At 35.5% G+C, this 18,972-nt stretch overlaps 1 protein-coding gene and 1 long non-coding RNA gene across 2 annotated transcripts in view; one reads left to right on the top strand and one right to left on the bottom strand.

Annotated features, from left to right (window-relative positions):
- The first annotated feature begins 1,653 nt into the window (after positions 1–1,653).
- Positions 1,654–18,972, top strand: part of ADGRA2 (adhesion G protein-coupled receptor A2) — a 415,622-nt gene continuing 398,303 nt past the window's right edge. The window contains exon 1 of the mRNA XM_053717749.1: positions 1,654–2,210. Within this exon, the coding sequence (XP_053573724.1) occupies positions 1,969–2,210 (242 nt within the window). The 5' untranslated portion in view covers positions 1,654–1,968. The remainder of the gene's footprint in view (positions 2,211–18,972) is intronic.
- LOC128663429 (uncharacterized) lies at positions 6,627–18,118 on the bottom strand. The gene is made up of 3 exons (XR_008402867.1): positions 17,875–18,118; positions 8,510–8,548; positions 6,627–6,769 (listed from the first exon to the last, which is right to left on the bottom strand). It is a non-coding gene; the product is annotated as an uncharacterized LOC128663429 (long non-coding RNA).

Raw genomic sequence — 18,972 nt, 5'->3', positions numbered from 1 at the left:
TATGATAAATCTTATACATATAAAAAAGTCTGCACTATACTTTCATTATTTATTTTGGTTCGCCTTTCCTTGAATTCAATTCTGAAAATTGTGAGCTTTTCAGTTCCTGTTAGAAATGGAAGTGCAGAACACTGTTATATTCCATGCAGCCATTGGCTGCACACTCTAGTGACCTATTTATAAGTGTCCCTAATTGGCCACTGCAGAGAAGGTAACCTAAGTTACAACATGGCAGCTCCCATTGTTTATAGTCGCTAAAACTTTACACTTTATTTTGACAATATTTAAACAGCTAATGAAACTTTATAAAATACATCTACATGTCATTCCCAGACTAATTGTTTCTTTTAATGCATCATTTTATCTAGCATTTATTCAATGCTTAGGGCTAGATTTATCAAAGCCATTCTCCTTTAATCCTGTCCAAAATAGCGCATACGACATGATCGTCATATTCACCACAGCACTCTGCGCCTATAATTGCGCAAATCTGAAAGAAACTTCTTTGCACTCCGCTTGCATTCGCCTAGGCGCACAGGCGCACTCCCGAGTGCAACAATATACATTAGTAATAGGCGTAATTTAACAGCCCGACCTACAAATACGTACAGTTTCTTATTTATCATTGCTTTGCGCCGATAGGGAACTGCAATTTCGTCTTCAATTGCGTGTTGTATATTTCGACATACAGACTGAGGCGAACACCATTATAATACATGCTTTTACATCTTGTGAAGCAGTACTTTCTTCTTTTAACTAATTTTTCAAAGGCTCAGCACCAAGAAGAGACTGTTATTGCCAGAAATTTGCGCTTCCACTGGCGCATATCGGTACCAACAGTTTTATATATATATATATATATATTTATTTTTGCGATCTGAAATTATCAACATATGGCAAAACCAGCACGAAAACATTATATAATATAAATATAAGCTAAATAGTAACTTAAAAAACTTTTTTTAATAACCAAAACATGGCGGCGTAAATATTTATAGGGATGTACTGTGATAAATAGGGAGTAAATGCTTTTTCCGACAGGCGAAAATTATCATTATTACGCCCCAGTTCACCTGTGCAAAGTTACGTCTATTTTTTAATAAATTCAGGCGCACATGTGCGCTTCTCCGGAGGCGAGCTGGGGCGCAGTTACAGACGAGGCACATACAGAGTTCGTCTAGCCTTTGATAAATCTAGCTCTTAATGTCCCTTTAAAACATGCCATCATAAGGCAATATTAAAAAAAACAACAAATTCTGACTTTATTATTAGTATAAATAAGTAGACTACTGTCACTTGTATTTTACTTAAATTTATAACAAATTCATATAAGCTAATACAATTATACACCATCAGTTATGGCAAAAAAAAAGTAAGCGCTTTCAAGAAAAACCCACAAATGGAGCTCAATGAGTATAACAATAACAAATATTTATCAAATTGTTCTTAAAAGTGAGTATGAATGCTAAAGGCGTATCTGTGTAATTATTAAGGTTTTGGTTGTTTATGATTATAAAGTCCAGCTGTTTATCAGCATACACGTCCCTATCTGCATCCTGCTATCAGCAGTGGCCGCAGGCACTAGGACCCTGCTTCGGCATGTGTGCACTGGGAGGAGGTGCACGGGCTCCAGTAACAGGATAGGAAAGAGCAGCAGTAGGCTGGGGACACAATCCGTTATATTCCATTATACAAACAGGGAGACTTTACCAGCACAGCTGCTTCTTACAGGAACACAGGGAGACCATTTAAACTGCAACTTCAGAGTCTTCATCATGGTATTCCAGAGTCACAGCTTGCTGCAGGATCAATGCTCCGACTAACACAATAGGGTGCCCCATTACCTGGGTCACCAGCTTGCAACACTTATCTGTGGAATTAAAGTTCTGTGTTACTCAGACTGTGTTGCATGTGCAGAGGGACAGGTATTGAACCGTTAGTTTTGTATGATGGGCTGAGAAGGACACAATGATTCCCAGGATGCTTGGCATGGGGGCACCTAGATGCCCATGGACTCTGCTCTTGTTTCTGTCCCTGGTACCCTGGACTCAGAGTTGCCCAGTGCTAATCCATAGCTGCAAATGTGTAGGGGAAAGGTCCAAACCTGGCGTAGGCTCTGCCAGTACCCCCAGGAAGAAGGTGGTATGTACAAATGAGGATTTGCTGGAGGTACCAGACCCTGCTCTCCTACCCAACAAGACTGCAACTCTGTAAGTAATGAGCCTGACTTTAGAGTAAAGTTTTGAGATGCTGTGTGTGCGGTGAGAGGAGCAGCCACAGAATGAATCGTTTTCCTGCATTGGAATAGTATTTGAGTTGCTTGATTTTGTGTTTCCCGTTTTCATAAACTGTTTTTATCAATCTAGTAGACAAACACACCAACACACAATCTGTTAATGAAATTATATATGATCTATTAGTTCTGCCAGTGCATTTGTTATTGTTTATACAAGTGTGCAATGTTTTCACTACTATGCTAATGGTTTTCACAGTGTGCTGTTACTGTGTAAATATACATGTTCAGTTTTTCTGTTTTGCACATCAGTGACTTGAGCAATGTACTTATTTATATGGCTCGGTTCTGTGGCAGTGTATTTCAGTGTACCAAAGTTCAAGTGCCTGTATTTATGTTACCTAGTACCTGTGTATCAGGATACTTGCACACAAGTATGTGTACATTAGCTTTTTAGTGCCCTATCATGGACTGACACAAACCTAGTGCCCATTATTTAGATTAAACTATATACATCTATATACACAAGATTGTCATACTTAAATATGCAGCTGCCTAGCTAATTGTAGGATGTCTATAATGGTTCATATAAATTTGTGAAGTCCTGCTGCAGTATTTTTTGTGGAAAAGTATTTGTATATGTGTGCTAATGTGTATGTAAGTGTGCAATCATTTTAATCAACAGGGCTAATGTTTACATTAGTTTACTGTACTGTTAACATAAATGTGATGATGTGCAAATCACTTTGCTAATAAGTATATGAAGTACTAATGTGTAAATATCTGCAAATATGCTAAACCACTCACCAATGTCTAGACCAGGGTACTAACAAAGTGGTATACTTCTGCATAAATCAGTATGACAATGTGTAAAACTGCATACTATTTTAATAGTGGTATTTGGGTAAATGAGTGCGCATCTGTAATGAATGTGCACATCCTTACTTGCTCATGTGCATGTCATTGTGCTAATGTGTAAAATAGTGGACTAGAATGTTAAAATAGCACAAACATACTACATAGTATACATATTATGCACAAATAAATGTATTGATGCCATTGCAATATACAAGAATTGCTTCTTGTATATATTAGTGAGTACGCAAAAATGATGAGTGGCTAGAAGACTCAGGCACTGTGGTTTAGGATGCATACTCACTGATTTAGGCATTTTGTATAGGATTCTAACATTATTATTTTTTGCATTGTATTTTGCTTGAATTGTACTTGTGTGAGCCATTGCTATCTCCTTCATTTTCAGTGCATTGTGTGACATTTATGGGAGTTAAATGGTTAAAGACGCATTATAGTGGCTTTTTGCTGATGCAGAGTTGATGTTTGTAAAGGTTACTAATTTCTAATACAAAAAAATGATTTGTTCTACCAGTCAAAATATATATTGATATGGTTTTATAGTTAAAAAAAATCAGTTAACATTTGACTAGAACCTTCAAGATCTGTTGCCATCACAATTCCTAGTCAATGCAGTAGCCCCAATTTGAAGTTATCTGGTAAAGGCTCATGGTGGTTACATTTCTCATGTTGTAAACTGTATGATAATCCACTACAGTGAGCAGAAATGCAATTGACTATTTGTTGTTTGCGTCATGGCACAACCATTAATGCCGTCTTCTGTAAATTATGTCATGGTGTGACCTTCTGGTGTGTATGAGATCTGTAAAGGGACATAAAAGTGCAAAAACAAAATACACATTTAGTTAATGTCAGGTTCAGTGCAACAACACACTACTGGCACCTAGCTGAACACATTTAGTGAGTCAATGACAAGAAGCAAATGTGTGCAGCCACTAATCACCAGCTAACTCCTAGTAGGACATTGCTGCTTCTGAGCCTACCTAAGTTTGCCCTTCTACAAAGGGGGTAGCAAAAGAATGAATTCAATTTGATAATAGAAGTAATGCTTTACTTTGAAAAGCACCACAGTGAACATATAAAGCCTTATTGTAGGTGTAGCAAATCCTGTTGCTATGTAATATTTTTCGTCATGGTCTGTCACGTAAAAGGCATACTTAACCCCTTAATGACCACAATGTTCCCTGTATGTCACTGGTCGTTAAGGGTTTTTTCAGGACATAATAGCACAAGTCTAGCAAGAACACGCTATTAATACCCTCCCTCCAGCAGGCCTTGTGGAATAGAGCAGTCTCAACGCTGGTGGCAAGACCACGCTATAAAACAATCAAGTCCCAAAAAAAGGCCAGTGACATACAGGGTACGTCGCTGGTCCTTAAGGGGTTAAAGGAATAGTCTAGTCAAAATTAAACGTTCATGATTCAGATAGAGCATGCAATTTTAAATAACTTTCTAATTTACTCCTGTTATCAATTTTTCTTCGTTCTCTTGGTATCTTTATTTGAAAAAGCAAGAATAGAAGCATAGAAGCTGGCCCATTTTTGGTTCAGAACATGGGTAGCACTTTCTGATTGGTGTCTAAATGTAGCCCCCAATCAGCAAGTTGCTATCCAGGTACTGAACCAAAAATGGACCAGCTCCTAAGCTTACATTCAAATAAAGATACCGAGAGAATGAAGAAAAATAATAAGCGTAAATTAAAAGTTGCTTAAAATTGCATGCTCTATCTAAATCATGAAAGTTTAATTTTGACTAAACTATTCCCTTAAAACATCTGTAGGTCTGTCATCATTAAGATAGTAGTGTGCAGGCTTTTGCGTACATATGGTTGCTTTATATGAATATGAATCTTTCATATTGACTATGTATATGTTAGTGATGGTAGCAGAGAAGTGTTGCAGGAAGTTGTTTCTAGATGTCTGTCAATTTATTTTCCGTCATATATGTACATCGGTCATTATTTTATATTAAAGTGACAATATGAAATATATAAATATATAGATAAGCTTTTACTAGCTATTGACATTCACACCACTGATCTAGCTATAACCTGGCAGGGCCATAAACGGATTTGAAAAGACGTGGCATTAGTTCTACTGGTATAATACATGCTGTGTTAAACACTCACATCCATATTTGTCCTCCAAGCAAACTACAGTAGTTGGTTGTGGTAACGCAGTGATACCTCAATTCAAACTTCAAGATCGACCAACATTCTGGGGTTTAGGATTAGCTCTAGAAAAAGAAGCAGTACTCAGTTTATTGCCAGTGATTTTCCTAAAACCAGGATCATTGGTAAATCTTTACTACTGGATTTTAGGACCCGTTTGCTGAGCATTTTGATAGCAAACTTTGCATTGCTTGCAGATCATGGATACACCCTATGAAGAGTCTCTTGCATTTCTTCATCTTATCTCTTTTGCTACAATGAATTAGGGACATATAGAAATAAGTTTCTGCTCTAAGCAATCACTGTAGATCATGTAGGAGGGTCAGTGCTTTGAAATCCATATAATGAATTCCAGTTTCACAATATAGTTGAAAAACTACAATTTTCAGATTTAAATGACAGGAAAAGCAGGCAATTTACATAATGGCAAGTGCACTAAAAAGCTCAACACACAAGCATCATTACATTTTTTATCGGGAATCCTTTTAAAGGACCACTAAATACTATAGAATTGAATAAATGACAAATCCACAATAAAAAGACAATGCAATAGCAATTACTTTGAATTTGAAATGAGCAGTAGAATATTTTCTGGCAAGTTTCAGTTAATCCAATTTCCCTTCCATGTGACCGCTATCAGCCAATCACAAAATGCATATATGTATATACTGTGCACTTTTACACATGTTCAATTACATGCTTTTTTATCTGAATCATGAAACTTACATTTTGACTTTAGTGGCCTTTTACGGTTTTGAGGGGATAATTTACACCTTTATTCTTTTTTTCATTTGACATTTCCTATCTCCAAAACATTGTCGATGTCAGGTTGCAGGGTTGAATGCTGCAGTTATTTTACATTCCCTTCATCTTCGTATTCCCTTCATCTATGTATTTTAAAAATTGTGACAGCCTTGTATAACTCAACAAGTATTATCAGGGAAACAAATAATTTAATGAAAATAATTTTTTAATGAAAACTAAGTTGTTACAGGGATTTTCATAGTACAACTAAAGATCCGAAAGTAAAAGGCAATGCTTTGACAATTATTAGTTCTAAATGCATGCTGCCATTATTTTTGAAAATATTGAAATATTCCTTATCAAATATAGTATTTTAATATTAAATGCAGTTTTTTAGTATTATAGTAATTCCATTTTAAAGGTTAATTCTCATTGTGTAAATCTAATGGAATTAATATTCAAATGTAACATTCAAATTTTCCATTAACATCTGATATCAATATGTTGCATTAGTTATGTAGCAATATTTTAATGGAAAAACAGATATCAAGGGGAACATTTACTCTTTCTTCTACCTATACAAAAGACCTCGCTTGTCACCTTGAAGGGACCTTGGAAACATATGATATATAAAAGAAGCAGCCAGGATTGATACTCTGAGGTAGCAATTAGGTTCACTCATGAAACGGGGTCCCTGGAGTGAAGGTCCTTGTTTGTTTAAAGACGGCATTCTTCAATAGTTTTAGGGCCTGTTGGTGACAGAGCAGAACATGAAACCTTTGATACACACAAAGTAATGAGGAACAAATTAAGTTAGGTCTGCACTTTTAAAAGAATTTATGAATTTGGGTACTTGCAATATTTTCTGCCCTAAGGAATACCTGATAAGTATGATCTGAGTTGATTTCCCCCCACTAAGGTTAGTTCTCCTATTTCATAATTACATACCTTATAAATTGTATCTATTCTGCTTATCATACGTTAATCCAATGCATATATTATGCTTTAGCAATGCACTGATATATCATGATTGTTCTCTTTGATGTCAAGTTGTGTTTATAGTAAAAGAAAAAGAAAAACGTTGTTTACATAAATCTAGAAAGACATACAATATATTTTTCCTAATTCATTAAAGGGATAGTAAAGTCCAAATTAAACTTTCATGATTCAGATAGGGCATGTAATTTTAAACAACTTTCTAATTTACTTTTATCATCAAAATTGCTTTAATCTCTTGGTGTTCTTAGTTGAAAGCTAAACCTAGGTAGGCTCATATGCTAATTTCTAAGCCCTTGAAGGCCGCCTCTTATCTGAATGCAATTTGACAGTTTTTCACAGCTTGAGGACGTTAGTTCATGTGTTTCATATAAATAACATTGTGCTCATGCACGTGGAGTAATTTAAGAGTCAGCACTAATTGCCTGAAATGCAAGTCTGTCAAACGATCTGAGATAAGGGGCAGTCTGCAGAATCTTAGATACAAGGTAATTGCAGAGGTAAAAGGTATATTTCTATAACAGTTTTGATTATGCAAAACTGGGGAATGGTAAATTAAGGTATTATCTATCTTTAGACAATAACATTTTTGGTGTTTACTATGCCTTTAAAAAGCATGCATATAAGCAGATAGATAGACAGAGAGATAGATTAGATAAACATATAATGCACATTATTTGGACATTAAAAACAGATTTTCTGTCATGCAGTAGAAAAGCAGCAATGAAATATTCTAAAAATATTTCTTTTTGCTTAAACAAATGTAAGTTATACCTATCTAAATTAAGACTGATACTAACAGGAAATGCATATTTGTGCACAAATGATCCCTTTTGATATATTTCTTAGTGGCTAATAAGGAAAATGCCCACATGTCTTTTGGTGAAGAAATGTAGGTTTATTCAGATCAGAAATCCATTTTTCAAACAATTGTACAGTATTTTAAAATACCCTATTTTATAGCAAATTATAACAAAAAATTACTTTAATATAACGTAAACTCCCTCCGGATTCATGACTTGAATCGGAATGACAATGTTTTAACAAAGTAGTTTTAAAAAGATTTAATAATACTTTAAGTATCTGATAATGATAAACAAGTTTAGATAACATTTTCATAAATGAAGGAACAAACCTTTCCAGTAATTTTAATAGAAACGGTTTGCTGTTAATGGGATATTTGCTTAGAAATGATTGTTTACCCTAATTTGTTTAATTTTGATTGCAAAATCATAATGTATCTACAGTTTAAAAACAAGATTTAAAGACAAAATTGCTGAAATTACAAGGTGTGTAACTGTCGTTTATTTTTATTTACACAAAGATGTTTTTCACATTTAAAATCATTAAAAAAAAAAAGGGCACTAACTGTCACATTCATTTATTTAAAGACTTAAATACAAGATTGTTCGCTGATAAATATCATCAGGCAGCTGTTGTACTTCACAAAATCTGTTTTTCATTTTAACATTCTTTTACTGCAGAATTCTTACTAGAATCCAGATCTGAAAAGTGAGAATGCTTCATCATTCCTAAAAAAAGAAAATAGGTTAGAAGTGTGCGTTACATTCTTGTAGTGAGATCTCTTTCTTCTTATAAAACATGTCTTATTAGAGGCCCTCTCTAGAGATTTGTGATCAAATATATTTAGGGCTAGATAAGTGGAGCTAAAATAGTGCATGATGCACTATCTTGTGCTAATAGTAACATACAATCTTGTTTTACACGTGGAAGTTTAAAGGGACACTCAAGTCACAATTAAACTTTCATCATTCAGATAGCACATGCAATTTTAAACCACTTTCCAATTTACTTCCATTAACAAAATGTGCAGTCGTTTTATATTTTCACTTTGAGTCACTGAGCATGTGCAAGCATTCACAGAATATACATATATGCATTTGTGATTGGCTGATGGCTGTCACATGATGCAGTGTGAGGGGAAATAGACATAACTTTGAAAATTGTCAGAAAAAAATCTACTTCTCATTTGAAGTTGAAACTAAATGCTATTGCATTGTCTTGTTATTATGGAAATCTACTGTATTTAATGGTCCTTTATCATTTTAATCTCAGCATCTTAAAGGGAAATATAACACATTTATTTTCTTTCATGATTCAGATAGATCATGTGATTTTAAACAACTTTTCATTTTACTTCTATTAGCTCATTTGTTTTGTTTTCGTGATTTCCTTTGTTGAAAGGGATACCTAGGTAGACTCAGGAGCAGCAGATTGGTGGCTGGTCATCATATATGCCTCATGTTATTGGCTCACCCAGTGCATTTAGCTCACAGTAATGCATTGCTGCTTCTTCAACAACGGATACCATGAGAATTAAGCAAATTAGATAATAGAAGTACATTGGACAGTTGATAGAGAAACTGAATTCTCAATCTGAATTGTGAAGGAAAAATTTTGAGTTTCATGTCCCTTCAATGTGGCCAAAATGTTTTTGCAACTAGTACTGCTGATTGGATCAGCTTCAGTCTCCTTTGCGGAGAGTAGTGTAGGGATAATAGTCGTAAAGTTACCTGCTCTAATGAATTAAAGGTGAACATGTGACTTAGGTCTCTCCATGGGATTGGTTGCAGGTACAACCATCCACTTTGAAGGGACATCCAAAAAAAGTGAAGTAAAAGATGTTTAAATCTAATTTGAAAGTAATACAGCTGTATCAGTTGTGAGAATAAGCATTAGAATAGAAAGTACCGATCAGCTAATCAGCATAGTAAGAAGCACATCTGATTTCTTAGACAAAACAACGTTTAACAATGAACATTTCCCTTTTACTGTTGTAACAACGTTTATGATTTTTTAAATTAGATTTTTTTGAAGCAAAAATATCTAAATGCTGATATTGCAATATTAGTCACATTTTTTAGTTTGTTTATCTTTATTATACAAGTGCTGACAAAATCTACTCTTCTCATACTTGTAGGGGTTTAATCCTGTTAAAAACATGTGTGATTTTTATTATTATACCTATTAATGGTCATGCTATGTGGATAAAACCATATATAGTTGTGAACAAATGCATTTCCTGCTACTTAACGAGGCATAAAGGTAACATTTGAAATGAAATTGTAAGCATGTTTGCAGTTACGCTTCACTTACATAAAGTTTCCCATTAAAATTCATCTCTTTTCCAGTGATGATTGTTAAAGAGGATGGGGCTATTTATATGGCAGTAAACCACACCAATGCGCAGTCTATACTTCTGCATTAGTGCCAGGAGCTGTGTGGTATTACAGATACTCAGGGTATATAAATGCAGGTTATTGTCATATCAGGTGCAGGTTGTGTGCCCTTAACATGTTATTACTGATGTTGTTTGTGCACAAATAATACAATTAAAGGGACAGTAAAGTCAAAATTAAACATTCATGTTTCAGAGCTTGTGATTTTAAACAATATTCCAAATGACTTCTATTATCTACTTTAGGTAATTCTCTTGGTATCCTTTGTTGAAATACCTAGGCAGGCTCAGTAGCAGCAGTGCACCACTGGGAGCTAGCTGCCGATTGGTGGTTGCACATAAATGCCTATTCTTATTGGCTCAACAAATGAATTTAGCTAGCTCCCATTAGTGTATTGCTGCTACTTTAACAAAAGATACCAAGAGAATGAAGCAAATTTTATAATAGAAGTCGACTGGAAGGTTGTTTAAAATTGTATGCTCTATCTGAATCATGAATGGAAAATTTTGAATTTCAAGTCCCTTTAAGTAACCATCACTCACTCATTTGCTGATAGGGCAAACACACAGTTTTATTGGTGTAAAGGGATGACACAAAGCAAAATCAATTTAGAAAGCTCATGTGTCAATAATATTTTATACCTCCTCTTTTTTATGCATCAGTTAAAATCTTAATGTATTTTTATAAATAAAATTAAAGTTGAAAGTGTGGCATTTGAGGATCATAGCTCAATGTGTGCTGTCTGATTGTTTGTCTGGGAATAAGGCACCAGCTTACATTTTTAACCCCCATCTGGAATGCTCATTAACAACCTAATGGAGCCAAATGTAATTAGACAGTTTATAGTCAAAATGGTTACCTCAGACATGCACTGTATAACTAAGTTGAATACTTATATATTTAAATGTTTGAGGGATAACAGCTTAGCTCTTATGAGCAGAAAACCAGAAACCAACATTAAACTGTGTAACTTGGACATGTCCTTTGTCACTCAGCTGGATTTAGCTTCAGCTCAACCTATGTTTTGGTTTTCAGAATTTGACAGCCCTAGAGACAGCCACCCACTGAGGGAAAGTGGAAGGGAGACTGGAAGGCCCTGTTTCATATTAAAGATCTTGAAAGGGTTAATTGGACGAGGTATACAAAAAATGTATAATTCTAATTTGTGGAGATTTATCACATGACTTGTGTGAAACTAAGGTTTATATGCACAGCAACCCCCACCCCTCCCAAAGCAACACCTTATTAGAGTAGAACTTCCTTAAAGGGACATTCCAGCCAAAATTGGAATCCACATACTTGCGCTTAAGTATTGAATAGAAGCATTTTTGTAATATACATGTATTAACAAAAATGCTTCTAATAAAAGCTATAGCTGTTTCAAATGTGTATTTAAGTATGCACCGTGCATTAGCATTTTAAACACAGCACTTGCTCAGAGAGGATATGATGCTTATACCATCTGGCAATGACTCACTTTTGCAATTGCTGACATGATACAAGCCCCACCGATGTTCTGAGCACCTGCAGTACTTAAAATGCTGGTGCATTGATAATATCTAGCAATGCTTCACATGCACGTGCATAGAAAAATGGTAACACTAAAATAGTGATAACTTTTACTGCAAGCATTTTTGCCAATACATGTATATTGCAAATATGTTTCTATTTAAAGATGCAATTAATATATGTGCATTTAAATTTTGACTGGAATGTCCCTTTAAGGACCTTAAACACGATGAGATTGTAATGATAACATTGTTAATTATGTGTAGTAAAACATAAATAAATAAAAATGACCATATACTTTCCTGTGCAGACACAAGCCTTGCATTGCACAAGAGAGCTATTGGGCAATGGTCATTTTTGCCATGTGATGCAGCATCTCTACTTAAGAACTTGTCTGACTGCAATATTGATACATTTTTCTCTATGAACTGATAATAAAAAAAATAACAGTTTCTTTATTGTCCTTATAAATGTATAAAAGTACCTTGGGCACTTGATAATATATATATATATATTAGATTAGCAATTTATACAAGCTGGCTCAAACATTTTCACCATCCCTGGTCTAAATCAAGCAAAGTTTGACAGACATTTTGTTTTCCCTTGTGATTGACTACAAAGTTAGAGTCTTAGTACCAAGAAAATAAGCTCAGATTAGCTCCATGGGATCATACTTTGTTTTTTTATGTGTGTGTGTGTTTTTTTTCCTCCCAAAATCAACCCCCTTCAAACCTCTGTTACCCTACAACAAATTTCTGCTGTTGGATTCAGTGCTCGGTCTGAAGGTGCAGTGAGGCTTGTAGGACAAATCAAGGCTCACAAATACCCAGTTACTCTCCAAACTGTTTCCAGATGTGAGAGAACAGAGTTCTTCAATGTGCCTTGTATGAGTGAGTGAAATTCTATACCGTTGGGGGGGGGGGGGGAGAACGGCTCATTACTGAAGTATAAACTTTGCATCAGCGCTTGTTCGTCCAGGACAAAAGCACAAAGTCACATTTGTAATAACAAAAATACTAAAGCTGGTTTTCCAGACATGCTGCAGTATTTCACTTTTACTTATTCTAGAAAGAGTGTGCAAATATTCACAGTTTGTTCTATTGCGTTCTCTGTATCTGTTTATCATTATCTGTAATCTATTGTTATCTGTATGAGGCACATCTGGATATTTGTTTGCTCCACCCATGGTATTTGGCTTTTCAACATCTGTGCATCAGTAAATGCCACACATCTTTGTATCCATAAACTCTAGATTCTCAATGTTGTACTCTATACGCAGAATATCTGGAGAATTCACAATACATTATGTATATTGTATATCTGGATAGCTGTACACTCCACATAGGAATACATGTGACTACAGAACTGCACATGTGTGTATCCCCTGTTTTGTATATCTCATCTCTGCCCTATATCTGTATCTAAAATATTTAATTCTAGAGAGAGGCACACTTCCTACTTAGGTATCTGTATAATTACCATCTGCATATCTTTATAGAACTCATCTAATTTATACATTGCATTTGTTTCTGTATGTTCACATACAGCTTCTGTATATTCCTCACATAATAAAATCTGCTGATTCTCCAGTTGTGCATTTTTTAGGTTTCCACATCAGTGTATACTGTAGATTAGGGGGTGACAAACCTTGTCACACTCACTCAAGGTAGCATCTAAAAATGTTGTTGGTGCACAACATGCAGTACTGACCCATGGATCTCTTTACAGCCTGCCCAAATACTGTGGCTTTTCAGTTCTTGCCAAGCAAGTATACAAAATATTTTATGTTAAAAGGCTGCTGAACCACACACTTTGATCTCACATCATTCTAAACATCTTTGTGGAACATACACACCAGTCAGAGGATGCAAATGCTCCCAGAACGTCACTGTGGACATTTTAAAGTGTGCCAGTTGTAGAGTCTTAAAAAAGGCTTAGCAAACTGTATTGCGCTATTGAGCTACTAGAATAGTTTGCACTAGAATGTTCATTTAACGCAGGGTTATTAATAATAATAACAACAACAACTAGTATTTATATAGCGCCTTTCTCTCAATGGGACTCAAAGAGCTTTTTCAGCGCTCGCTCTCGGAATTAACCAAATCGGCAGCTGAATAGTAATAGTTGTTGTTATTACCCAATTTAATGGTACTCATTTTATCGACCTCCGAAGGATGAAGGGCCCGGGTTTGAACCTGTGACCTTGGATCATTTAAACAGGCTTTTTTGTGGTCATGGCATTTACCAACTGAGCTACCTCACTGGCTATCAAGCTTGTTGTATTTGGGGGCCAATGTCCAAGTGTGCTTCTCCGATGAGGGCCACTCTGGAACTGGATATACTAGGAACTGGAAGTGACATTTACCCAATCAGTAGTGCATGGCAGTTGTAGCCTACAATAACCATGCCCTTATTTATTTATCTTGTGAGTGCCAAGTAAAGTGATCATTCTGGAACTGTATAACTTTGTACAAAGTGACATTTATCCAACCAGTGCATGGCGAGAGTCTATAATTAATAATGCTTGTTTGTCTTTATATTTATCTAATGGGCGCCTGTATAGAACATCAACTTGTTACACTTCATAGAACCCTAAAAAATGGATGCGCTCAAATGATTTATTTACCTAATATAAAAAGGAGGGCCAGATTAGACTATCTTTAGGGCCGCATATGGCCCTGGGACCGCTACTTTGAGACCACTGCTTTAAGGCAAAAGTAGCATGGATATGACGTTTATGACATGCACATTTATGTATAATGTGTTAACATATCCCCTAGTTGTATACAGCAGGTGCAGTAAAAAGGCAATGAAAGATAGGCGGTGTGTATATATTCTTCATATTGCATTTTCTGCATTGGTGTAGCATTACACTGAATGAGGGTCTATCTGAATGAATTTGTACTACATGGGTTTATGTATATTGCACAGCTTGATACCTGTGTATTCTATTCCTGATTTCTTGCATGCTCTACATTTATTTATGTGGAAACTAAACATCTGTGTACCTATATACACCACATATTTGTGTGCAGCACAAATGCAATCTATATACGGAGCAGAACAGTATCTTTTTTACTGACATCTGGGTGCTTGAAGCATTTAGGCATTTACAGATTTTAAAAATATATTATACAAAACAAGAATTGCATTAATTTTTAAAGGGACATCCAGACTAGTGATATTCTTGGATTGGATGTATCGTTGCAATACAACATGTGTTTAAAGGGCTCCTTTAGCTATTTTAACTTAAAAATTTGAGCCTGTTCTGCACTTGCCCAGTGCCAATCTGTGTAGGCTGAGGCAAAAGCTGTGCATAGTGGCTGACCCCACAATGAAACTGGCGCCTATGGACATGTGAAAGGTGTTGTGCCTATGTGTTAAATACTCTTATAGCCTTTTTTAACTCACCTAAACAAATTATAGTAGTGTACTGGTGCTACAAAATCCCAGCATTTTATTGACTTTTATCCCGGACTTCTACTGTACAATTTGCTTCCTTTTAAAGTGTTCCCAATGATCAATTCTACCTGCTAAATTGTATTAAATTGTTTACAAATAACTTATCTGTGTTTATATCTGAAATATATATGTATATGAAATATCTGCATTTGCCTGTTGTATTTTCACCTAAACTGATGTAAACCAGAAACAGCAGCAGAAATCAGTCTCCCAGTGGAGGTGGAAGAGAGAGAGACCAGCCATTTTGAAACAATGTTCCTGCAGCAGCTCCCTTATCAGTTGCTTGTCTAATTGCATTGTTCCTTGAAGATGCCCAGTTATGTTTTTCTGTTAGATTGGTTTTATGTTTATTTTGATATTGATTTTTTTTTTTTAAATGCAAAGCAGACTATGAAGTTTTTTTTTGTATTTTTTTTTACAATATTTGGGACAAATAGCACAATGTGGTGTTAATTTTTAAACAGTCACTGTAACTATAGTTTGTTTGTTCAGGCATTTAGAAATGTGAGAGTTAGCAGATCTAAATGAGGTTTACATTTTTTTATAGTATTAGTTAGATATTGTCAAAACTATATCACATTTTCAACATTGATTTTTTTATAAGTTAGACAAGTCAAACATCTGCTTATTTCCTTTGAGTCCATTGCTAACTCAGGTCAGCAGTGGTTTATATGACATAAATGAACTCTACTGATGCAATACGCATCACTGGCAGCTCTCTGAGGAAGCCTGAATCCTAATACTCTAGTCACACGTAGCATATACCACTGAAATACATTAATAACTTTTACTAGAATACGTTTTCCTTTTGGATTGTACATTGCAAAAATGTATTTTATTTAAAATTTAAATGCATTTATGCACATTTCAATATTGGCCTTTCATTACCTTTAAATGGACAGTCTAATCCAGAATTGTTATTGTTTAAAAAAGATAGATAATCTTTATTACCCATTCCCCAGTTTTGCATAACCAACACAGTTATATTAAAGTGAAGGTCAATTTGGATGAATTAGTGCCCGGTTTTTAATAAACCTATTAAAAACAATGGCACTTTAATCAAAATTGACATTTCACTCCTTTTCTTCAAAAACTTACCTTTTAATCCTGTCAGCCGCTGCAGCACCTCCTCCGCCCGTTGCAAGTCCTCTTCGCGGGTTCAAAATGACTAATGCGGCTTCCTCCAATCACGGCGTTGCATCAGGCCATGATCCCCTGGAGGGAAAGCCTTGATTGGAGGAAGCCGGATTCGTCATTTCTGACGTAAGAAGAGGCTTCCAACGGCCGGGGGAATCGCTGGAGCGGCATTCAGGATTAAAAGGTAAGTTTTTGAAGAAAAGTAGTGAAATGTCAATTTTGATGAATTAAAGTGCCCTTGTTTTTAATAGTTTTATTAAAAACCGGGCACTAATTCATCCAAATTGACCTTCACTTTAATATACTTTTTACTTTTGTGATTACCTTGTATCTAAGCCTCTGCAGACTGACCCCTTTTTTAGTTCTTTTGACAGACATGTAATTTAGCCAATCAGTGCTGACTCCTAGGTAACTCCACGTACGTGAGCACATTGTTATCTATATGACACACATGAACTAACTCCCTCTAGCAGTGAAAACTTTAGAGGGGCGGCCTTCAAAGGCTTAAAATTAGCATTGAGTCTACCTAGATTTAGTTTGCAACAGAGAATACCAAGAGAACAAAGACAATTTGATGATAAAAGTAAATTGGAAAGTTGTTTAAAATTACATGCCCTATCTGAATCACAAATTTTGACTAGACTGTCCCTTTAAGTAAAAAACTTGCATTTCATTGAACACTTTCTTCTTCTGCATTTTTTGTATTTTTTTTTATTTGAGAAATGTAGTTTTCTGTGTAAAAAAATCTCTTTGTTATAAATGAGAGACTTCACACACCTTGCAATGTGCAGTTCTAGCAAAGTTTATACCACTCTGTTTATTTTTAACTCTAATTCACACTGCATTCTGAAATTCTGTTTTTCCATTTTAAAGACTGAAGTTTATAATAATTTGATATGTACGGTTTATGCTATTTATGCACACATTTGTTAAATGAGCCATTAAATTAGTGCATGTTCATGTTTAAAATATGGGCAATTTATGTTTGGATTTTTATTAACGTCTGTTTTAACTTAAAGGGACATTTCATCATTCAGACAGAGCATAAAAATTTAAAAAATCTTGAACTTCAATTATCAAAATTTGCTGTGTTCTAATGGTATTCTTTCTTGAATAGTAGCACTACATGGTAACAAACACTGCTGCAACTAGTACTCTTGCAAGTGTATAACATTGTTAAAGGTATTCTTGTAAAACTGCTGACATATAGTTCTCTAGACACGAGCACACTCCTGAGCCTTCCTATCTGCTTTTCAGCAAATACCAGGACAATGAACTAAACAGGTCAGAAGTAAACTGGAAACTTTTTTTTTTTATTGTACACTCTATCTCAGAGCTTTCCAAACTTTTTATGTTGGTGACACACTTTTTAGACCTACATCATTTCGCGACACAGTAATTCAGTTGTACTAGCAAAAAGGAGGTTAAACTAACTTGTTTTAAGAGATACGGACACATACATGAATTATATAATAATGAAATATATTTACAAGTAACAGTATGTATGTGCAAGAATTAAATAAAGTTTAATAACACCAATAGCTACTTACTATTTTAATGGGATGTATGAGGTTGATGGGATGAACACAATTTCTGAATATTTGGTGGAATATTAGATAAAGACACTGGCATTTCATCATCAAGCATTTCTTAAGCTTCCACTTCCTATCCATATATCAAGAGCAGGAGCAGCAATGCACTACTGGGAGCTACTTGCAAAAAAAAAACCACTGACTTCAGCTCAGCATTTAAGCTGCCGCCCTCAGAGCTCGGTGAGTCCGATTGACTACTGCCCGCGCTGCTGTCCCACTCACTGACTACACATGCAGTCATGAGCCAATTAAGGAGACTACACGTGCAGTCAGGAGCCAATGTGCCACCAATGGGAATAGTTTCAGTTCCCACTGAGCTGCGCCAATAGGTTAAGATGATCTGTGACCCACTAGATATCAATCACGTGTCAACCATGTGATATGCGTAGCAGGCAGACGGAAAGTCAGAAACCAAAAAAAAAAAATTGTGCTGAAGCAGGGACACACCTACACACTGCTGCCGACATACTAGTGTGTCCCGACACACAGTTTGGAAAGCACTGCTCTATCTGAATCATGAAAGCAAAAATATGGGTTTCGTATCCTTGAAGTGATGCATGACAGAGAAAGTTTTATAAAATCTGCAAACTACCCCAGGCAATATGTAAAGCCAAATAAGCTTGTATAATATTATAGTTATTGCTCCTGCACCTCTCAGATTTGTTGATACTTTTGGTATGAATGACAGCGTATTCCTTGGAGCTTGGTGAAGCCAAAATACCCAAGAATAGAGAAGATATTTTATTGCTTCCAGGTCAGAGGTTAGTAGTGAATGAGTGCGTGAAGGCGAAGCATCTGCAGCTGTTCCACTGAACACTTTAGAGTAATGTGTGTAGAACCTTTCTTTACATCAAAGACTGTGCTGCCTTGCCAAGGCTCCCCTGTGCATAAAGAACCAACATATCATCTTTCCAAGATGGGATTACATTATGTTACCTGTTTCTAACACTGCTAAATATTTACAGTAAATTACATTTCCCTAAGTCTGCCTTCTAGCCCAGTGGTACAGCCTGCATAAATAGCGGCACCCCGGCAAGAGGAAGGTACAAAAGGATT

Source organism: Bombina bombina, chromosome 6 (assembly GCF_027579735.1).
Source record: "Bombina bombina isolate aBomBom1 chromosome 6, aBomBom1.pri, whole genome shotgun sequence".
NCBI classification, from domain to species: domain Eukaryota; kingdom Metazoa; phylum Chordata; class Amphibia; order Anura; family Bombinatoridae; genus Bombina; species Bombina bombina.
Note: the sequence above shows the minus strand (reverse complement) of the source record. Positions and strands in the feature narration are given on the sequence as shown.